This window comes from Anarrhichthys ocellatus, unplaced genomic scaffold, assembly GCF_004355925.1.
Source record: "Anarrhichthys ocellatus isolate YVR2014 unplaced genomic scaffold, GSC_Weel_1.0 scaffold11, whole genome shotgun sequence".
Taxonomy (NCBI): domain Eukaryota; kingdom Metazoa; phylum Chordata; class Actinopteri; order Perciformes; family Anarhichadidae; genus Anarrhichthys; species Anarrhichthys ocellatus.
Genome location: NW_022280041.1, coordinates 2,026,809 through 2,035,085, shown reverse-complemented (window position 1 = coordinate 2,035,085; position 8,277 = coordinate 2,026,809). Strand labels below are relative to the sequence as shown.

At 45.5% G+C, this 8,277-nt stretch overlaps 1 protein-coding gene across 5 annotated transcripts in view; it reads right to left on the bottom strand.

Annotated features, from left to right (window-relative positions):
- exoc6b (exocyst complex component 6B) overlaps nucleotides 1–8,277 on the bottom strand; it is a 66,397-nt gene that overhangs the window by 35,198 nt on the left and 22,922 nt on the right. For 4 of the 5 annotated variants that reach the window (XM_031851123.1, XM_031851124.1, XM_031851125.1 and 1 more), the window contains exons 9-15: nucleotides 5,232–5,315; nucleotides 4,910–4,956; nucleotides 3,411–3,531; nucleotides 3,249–3,320; nucleotides 2,531–2,628; nucleotides 1,607–1,712; nucleotides 1,269–1,378 (exon numbers count right to left, since the gene is read on the bottom strand). In XM_031851123.1, coding sequence (XP_031706983.1) covers nucleotides 1,269–1,378; nucleotides 1,607–1,712; nucleotides 2,531–2,628; nucleotides 3,249–3,320; nucleotides 3,411–3,531; nucleotides 4,910–4,956; nucleotides 5,232–5,315 — 638 coding nt within the window. The remainder of the gene's footprint in view (nucleotides 1–1,268; nucleotides 1,379–1,606; nucleotides 1,713–2,530; nucleotides 2,629–3,248; nucleotides 3,321–3,410; nucleotides 3,532–4,909; nucleotides 4,957–5,231; nucleotides 5,316–8,277) is intronic. The other variant, XM_031851127.1, reaches the window with a different exon arrangement.

Here is an 8,277-nt window from a genome sequence, read left to right as displayed (position 1 = left end):
ACACACACACACACACACACACACACACACACACACACACACACACAAAACGCTCACAAACACGTGAGCCTCTTGCACAGACGGAGCAACACTATCGAACATGCGGTCAGTGGATACAAATAGGCTCACTTAAAACAAAAAAGCCACAAGAGCTTCAGGGATATGAGCATGAATAAAAGAAAGTGCTATTTAGTTTAAAAAAAAAACCACAAACCAAATCAGAGCTTGACACTAATAATACGAATCAAACTGAAGCTCACAGAGTGCGTTTTGTTGTATAATATGCATGAAAGCTTCTTTGTTCGCTGTGCAGTTCAAGTTTCAGGCGTGTGTTTATGTGAATGTATACAAGCATGTGTCTCCATGTATGTTTGTGGGTGTGTGTGTGTGTGTGTGTGTGTGTGTGTCTGGCTGAATCCCAGCCCTGTGGAATCCTTCTGGACAGCAGAAGTCTTTCTCCTGAATGCTCGTCTCCTCGGTAGAAAAGCGGCTGCATTGTTTTAGTTAATTCTTCCATCAACCGTAAACAATACACACACATCACGCACACGCACACGCACAAGAGGGTTACCGTTTAACCTCGACAGAACATGGAACAGAAGCTGGACTTGATTGCCGAGCTGTGGTCGAGCGGGCCAAATCTAATGAGCCAAAGATCCCCGGTCAGAGTGGAAAGAATCGACGAAGGCAAGTCTGCCGTATTCGCGCGTGTGTGTGAGGGAGAAAAAGAGAGAAAGGGGGAGAGAGACAACGGCAGAAAGTGATGGAGAAAAAAGGCTGTTTTGGGCAAATATGTATTATGGTGCTCAGGAGCAAAACACTTGCCCACTGCAGCGACAAAGAGTTGGATTCCTGGCAGGGGTAACCCCGGATTGGCACGCTGTTATTCAAAATTCAAAAAAAAGATACCGGTTTGAATTGCGCAGAAAGGGACAGACTGAACTAACTAGAATCTGGACACTGTTCAGTTAAACTCCCGTGGCTTCAGTTCCTGTCGTAAATGCCATCGCTAGAGCCGCTACAAGTTAGCCGGAGCCAGCTAGCCATGTGCAGCCACAACGTTCCCCATAAACTGTGCAGCCATTCCCGTCACAGTTTATGGAGAACTTGAAGTCAGCCATCATCTACTGTCCGTTTCTTTTACGATGAACATAGAACCTGATGACGCCAGGTGTGTCGGAGGAGGCACTAGGTTGTCTACACTCTCCTCCGATCAACACGGGAATGTTGGCCAAAAACAACGTCAAAGGTTTAGCGTGCGAGTGTACCTGAGGTGCAGGTCTTCGGAGTATTTCAGACAGGCGTAGATGAACTCTTTGAGCTGGCAGTAGACTTTTGGCACAAACTCGGAGAAGGGAAGCTTCTTGGGGAAGGGAAGCTGGATAAAAAAAAAAAAAAGATTAAGTGAGATTTGATTACATTTTTTTGCTTCACATTTAGTACACAAGCAACCTGACATGAGTCTAGATTTCACTTCTGGTGAGATTCTACATGAAAGATGTGCTTTCTGTGGACGATATGACACTGAAGCCTGTTTATTTGCTTGTTTGTTCATTCTGAAGCATCCTGATCTGCTCTCTCTCTCTCTCCCTCTCTCCATCTCTACCTTGTCCAGTTCGGGGTCCTCCATGGGAAACTGGGAAGTGTAGTGTTTGTACTCATCTTCTGTTGAGACTGGGATCGGACTGAAGTTATCCTGGTCCAACACCTGCCTGGAGAGGAGAAGGAAAGAAATAAATAATCTTCTATTTTCACAGTTTAAAACAGGAATGATGGAGATGCCATCAGTCTCTCTCACACACACACACAAAATCGTCCCATTGGGGGTCATTGTAATGCTTGAGGTTTTCTTACCACCCTCCCCTCCTTCACCACCCCCCCCCCCCCCCCCCCCCCCCCCCCCCCCCCCCCCCCCCCCCCCACTTCTTGTTGGCGCTCCAGAGTTCGGACGTTCCAACGTTCCATGGAGAGGCCGTGAACTGGAGAGCGCTCCCTCTCCAACAATACAACACAACATTCCTGTGGCTTCCCCAGTGTGTGTGTGTGTGTGTGTGTGTGTGTGTGTGTGTGTGTGTGTGTTCGTGTGTGTGAGAGAGAGTGTGTGTTTGTTTGTCCGTTCTCGCTTCAAGTCCCTCTGGTGTCATTGGACAAAAGCGATGGTGAAACAATGGCATGTAAGCCCAAACACACACACACACACACACACACACACACACACACACACACACTTGTAAGGGTAGTACCCATTCTGAAGGGTAGAGAATGTTCCGGACGTTTGCTTTAAAACACTTCCTCCCTCTGGCTGGTCGTAAAACTTCAAAACCAGGACGCTTCCCACAAACCAACAGTGGTGTGTGTGTGTTTCACCCTTATGACCCTACGACTAGAAAGGGGAAGATCAGTGCAGCACGCACTCGGCTACTGAAAAACAAACACCGAGCGCCTAAACATGCCCAAGGCACCACTTTTTCTCTGAAACGCTTCCGCCCTGCACACCAGCAGAGGTTGGTGATCTCTCGGTGCTCGGTACCTGAAGGTGACGTTCCATCTCTTGAGCAGGATCTCCCCGTACTGCTCCCTCATCTCCAGCAGCATGTCGAACAGCTGCGACACGGGGAAACCGTAACCCTGCAGGAGAAGGAAGACCAGAGCAACCAGTCAGTGTCCAGCTGCAGCTGAAACTACCTCTCATTACCTGCAAATAAATCACACCAAAACAACAAAAACCTCTTAAAATAAAACAGTGGTGAATGCACATTCGGAGACGTTCTTGAGAACGGGTGGATTCAGCCGTTCAGCGGCACCTCATCACTTCCCGTGAAGGACTTTGGAGCATCGTCCCGTCCAGTCATCACTTCGTCCCCTCTCACTCATCTCAGACCGTTTCTCCCATCCGGTTCTAACCCACATCCCCTCTATCCCCCCCCCCCCGTCCCTCCATCCTCTCATCCGTCACACCCAATCCATCCCGGTCAGTTCATCCAGCGGAGGATACAGAGACGGGAGAGCAAACTGCCATCAGATGATAAACTTCTAAAATGCTCGACTTGAGAATGAAAGTCTCTTTTTCGTGATTGGCAGCAGTCCATATTTTTTAGAAACCCCAAAACTTGCTTTGAACAAGTTTCATGGGGCCCTGGGGGCAAATAGCTTTGCTGGCATAAGAACGAACCGTACAAGAACACCAAAGTGGAAAGAAAAACGTTGGTAATAAACTCTGCCTCTCACAGTTAATCACACACACGTACCTGCAGTGTGTCAGCAAAAAGCACAATGAGGTTCTTCAGGTCCAGCACCAGGTCCGGGTTGTCACAGTACGACTGCGGAGACAGAGGAGTGCGTGCAGTTTATGCTGACAAAGTCTCGGCATTTCATTAGCGGGTATTTTTGGGGGTCGCTCGTGTCCTTACAGAGTGCGTCCTCAGGGCGGCGATGAGTTTGGACAGCGCCAACTCCCACAGCTCCTCCACGTACGCTCTGTTGACCAAACCCTGCGTGGTGTGAAGGACGTGGTCCTCCACCACGAAGAAGCTGGAGGAAGACAGACAACAAAGACAGAGCGTAAACACAATGAACTACAAAGATTTACTTATTTACACAAAACCCGTAAAAACATTTAGTTTTATGTTGCAGGCAGATATAAAACAATAGTGGAAACAGGTTGTAATGACAGATGTATTATTATTTTGTTTCTTAATGTTTGTGTCTGCCTGCCTTGTGTAAATAAAGGTTGAATGAATGACAAAAAGACAACTTCAGTTGTCTCAGAACAATGGTAGAGAAACAGAGAAATGGGATGGCATTTTCCAAAACGTCAAATGGGAAAAACAGACCTGGGGGTGTGTGCGCCATTGTGTGTGTGTGTGTGTGTGTGTGTGTGTGTGTGTGTTTAGCCCAGGCAGTGTTTATAAAAGCATCTGCTCCAGTCAGAAGGAATAATAGCAATAAGCCAACCACCATCACACACACTCTATCAACCGTCGTGTGTGTGTGTATGCAATGGGAAGAATTGGATAGAGTGATAGATGAGAGGAAAAGCATAAGGAGGGAAGGGCTAAGTGAGTGTGGCCAGAGAGAGAGATGAAAAGATGTCAAATGGTCAGAAGTCACTGAAACAAAATGAGATGAGGTGTCGCTAAATGCTGAATGTTCTCTCTCTCTCTCTCCCTCTCTCTCTCTCTCTCCCCCCCCCCCCCCCCCTCCTCCTCCTAGTTACACAGAAGGCCGAGATGGAGAGGTAAAGGGATGACATGTGGATGCGAGGATGGAGAGGTTTGTGGTTTGGGTGGATGAACGTCTGACGGATGGATGGAAGGGAAGATGGATGATAAATGGATGACTTGACAGAAGAAGTGGATCTATAAATCATTTGGAACTACAGTTCCCATATTTGGGGGCATTTGGGATGTAAACAGGAAGTAGACCGTTCATTAGCTGTGGGCTAAAACTTAAAACGTGATGATTCTCAGGCAGGTTCTGGAGTTATACATTATTTTTCCTTTGATTTCTAAGCAGATCGTTTTACGTTTATTCACAATGGACATCAGAGATAATGATATCCTCGGGATGTGTAGATCACACATATGTTAGAATTGAGTTATGATTCCAAGGAGAGGAACGATTATTGACGCCAATATTGACACAAAAATCCCTCGGAGCAACAGACTACAAGTTTGCTTTAATAATTTGTTTCTGTTGGGGACAAAAATTGTTCAAAAGTGAATTATACATTTGATGTCTGACGTATACTCTTTTTGTCTCTGTTAAAATAGTCATTATGGAAGAAAACATGTTTCTATTTTGTCTTAAATTAAATTTTCAATTCAGCTAAAATCTCAAAATCTGAAGATATTCAAACCCGTGAAGACTGATGAAGAGGTTAATTAAAGATGGAGGGGGAGAGACTTACCCGACAATCTGATTGAAGTAGCGCCTGTATCCCTCCAGAGTTTCATGCTAGAAATGTAAAAGAACAAAAACAACACGTACGGAGGGACGAGAGAGAAACAGAGTCTGTACAGAGAGATGAAAACAATCGGCACCAAATAGTATACGATATGATTTTTAAGCATAAAACCGTCCGTTTGTTCAATATTCCCATTTACGGTAACAGTTAACAGAAGTTATAGATTAAGGAGTGTGTGTGTAGGTGGGGTGTTGTTAGGAGTGTGTGGGCATAAAGGTGCATTCACACACACACACACACACACAGTGACGGTGCAGGGTCATACCATGTTAGAGTGGGGCTGCAGCACAAGGCGAGCCTGTTTCCTCCTCTGCTTTCTGTAGTAGTTCTCAAACACATCACGCAAACCCTAAAACACAAAGTAGAGATCAGGACGGACGGACAACACGAGGTATTCCAGTGTTTGAGGAGTGTCTCACCGTTACAGTAGTGCAGTTTGAAGCTATAAAACAAAGCTGGCAAAACCTTATGTTCTGACATGAACAGCAGCCAATAACGTATTAAACAATAACTAACTGTAGCTAGTTAAAGAAAACGTGTCTGGATATTCTCAATCCGTGAGGTTCTTTTTCGTCCCATTTTCCATTATTCATTTATTTATTTTGTTCGCCATTTTCAGCAACTTGCAATTCTTCCTTCCTTGGAGACCACGACAGGACGCTGGCACTGAAAAAGTGATCATCAATCATCTATACTAACGTCACACAATCGTTCCTCCGTTTCAACGACTCAAACTAATAATAAATCATAGGTTTTTTTGGCGGCGATTTGCTCAATTTAAACTAAATAAAGAATCAATAAATTCTCTGATGTTATTCACATTACTAGGCAAGACATTTTATGTCTCATATGTCTATGTAATACCGTTTCAGCTGTCTGGATCACGGCTTCACACTCTTTAAAGTCAACTGGAGAACATGTGGGCCAAACTGTGAAGCTTTCAGGGAAGGATGAATTTAACGAGGTATTAAAAACCCAAAAGGTTAGAACCACTGAATGATGGGAAAGGTTAGATAAGGTCATGTGTGTGTGTGTGTGTGAGTGAGTGTGTGAGTGAGTAAGAAAGGGAGATAGAGAAAGTGTCTTTGATGACCGGCACTGGTTCAGTTTCGGTTGGCGTCGCTGGTCAGACATCAAAACTAACAACACACAGAAGCAGCTTTCTGAACTTGTCCAGCTCGTATCTTTTCCTTCCATTACGCAGACGCTCTCTCTCTTTTATCTCCCTCTCTGCTGTGTGGGAGAAACGTGGCCTATCTAGGAACCCAGACCAGGACCCGGAGTCCTCGGTGAGCTCAGAGATAAGGAGGCAGATAACAGGCTCCCTTAGCTCCTGACCAGCAGCGCATGTATGTCTACACTGCTGACCAGCAGGCTCTGAGTGACTCTACATGTAGATGTGTGTGGTGACCAACACCTGCTATCACCAAGATAAGAGGTAGAAAGATACGGGAATAATCACAGAGACTTGGGGTAATTTAACAAACACATCTTTGTGTTTTACTAACTCCCTAAAGACTCTTAGTGCCATTAAACCAAAGTAAACTAGAGCTAACCGCCAACCAGTCAGCTGGTTCTGCTGTTTGTCTATAAGGTCATTTAAAGAGAACAAACAAGTCAGATTCCTTGCATGTGTTTGCATGCTTGTAGCAGATTCATTGACAGTAGACGATGCTTTGAATGTGGATGATGCTGCGAAAATGTCATCACATCATTATTTTATCCTATGAAGACATCTGTGTGAAACTAGAGCATAAATCTATGAGTTAAGGCTAAAACAACCTAAAACAATCGCTATTCAAAGAAGTTATGCGGATCCAAATGCAGAATAATAAAACTAAAGCTCCAGAGGGGAGTTCTGCACTGAAGCCGGGTTACGTTCTTTAATCCTTTAGACTGACCCTCGGCTGAACATTGTCCATTGAAAACAAATTCAAAGTTAAAAACAAAACACTAAAGTGGATGGAATAAAGTTTCACTGGTTGTAATCCAGAGGTGTTTTGGAACCGTTTAGTTTGATGTCGAGAGGCGACTAAACCGCATTCTGCAATTCCCAAACTGACCCTCGGCTGAACAATGTGTATTCAACCAGCGAGCGGCATCAAACGGCCGTGAACTCCTCGCTATACTGAGCTCAGAGGTGTGTGTGGGTGTGAGCATAACAAAGCAGTATTGTTCCGGAGGGCTACGACCGCTGGAACTTTAAAAAACATGGAAACCAAAAGGAGAGATGGAGGCCGAGAGAAGAAAGAGAAGAACGGATGAAGATGGAAAATGTGGAGAAAGTGGTGGTCTTGATTGCAAAATCCAGGTTTACTAGAAAAATAAATGAAAGCTTTACACGCACGTGTGCCTGTGTGAGTACAAGTCGCTCTCATTTAACAATCAAACTGTGTGTGTGTGTGTGTCCAGGATTTTCCAGTCGAACCACCTGGCCGCTAACTCTTTCTTTTCTAATGGTAAGTCCACGTCTGTGCCCAATGGCCTGTCACTCAAAGTGTATGTGTGTGTGTTTGAGCGACAGAGGGAGGCTGACCTCCGAGGTGAAGAGGTCAGACCTTTCAACACCTTGCCGAGACTAAACACACTTCTTCCCAATCTCTCATCCTTCACTCTCTCTTTCCTTATCCATGTTTTCTTCCTCCCCTCTCTCTCTCACCCCGTGGTCACCCCTCTCTCTAACCTCCCTCCCTCCCTCTCTCTGTGTTTTCACCCTTGTCTTCCTGTTTTTGCCCTCTTTAACCTCCTCGCGACCTCCTTCCCTCCCCTCACTGCCTTATCGCTCGGTAGCCGGTTCACTCTCTCTTTTCTCCTTCCTGTAAACGTCGGGAGTCACTCCTCCGCTGATCTCCCTCCTCCTTTTGTACCACGACCACTTGTTCAACATTTAAGCTGTAGTTATGCAGAAAAGCCTTAATCATCCATTACATCTACCTCCTCTGTTCCTCCCCCCTTCCCTCTCTCTCACTACTATCATGTGTTCTCACCCCTTTAAACTTCCTCTCTTCCCTCATCTCCTCCTCCTCTATCATCTAACCTTGCTCACCCAATTGCTCTTTACTTCTCCCCCTTTCTCTAACCTCACTCTCCCTTTTTTTTTGTTGCTCCCTCCCTCCATCGCTCTCTTACCCGTTCATTTCTGTCAAAGTTCATACACTTCCTGTCCCCCTGCCAGACACACACACACACCTCAAATGTGCAGCTAATCCAGTCATGGCCCAGTCAACACCTCCACCCATTTTCGCTTTCGCTCTAACTGAGATGACACACACACACACACACACACACACACACACACACACACACACACA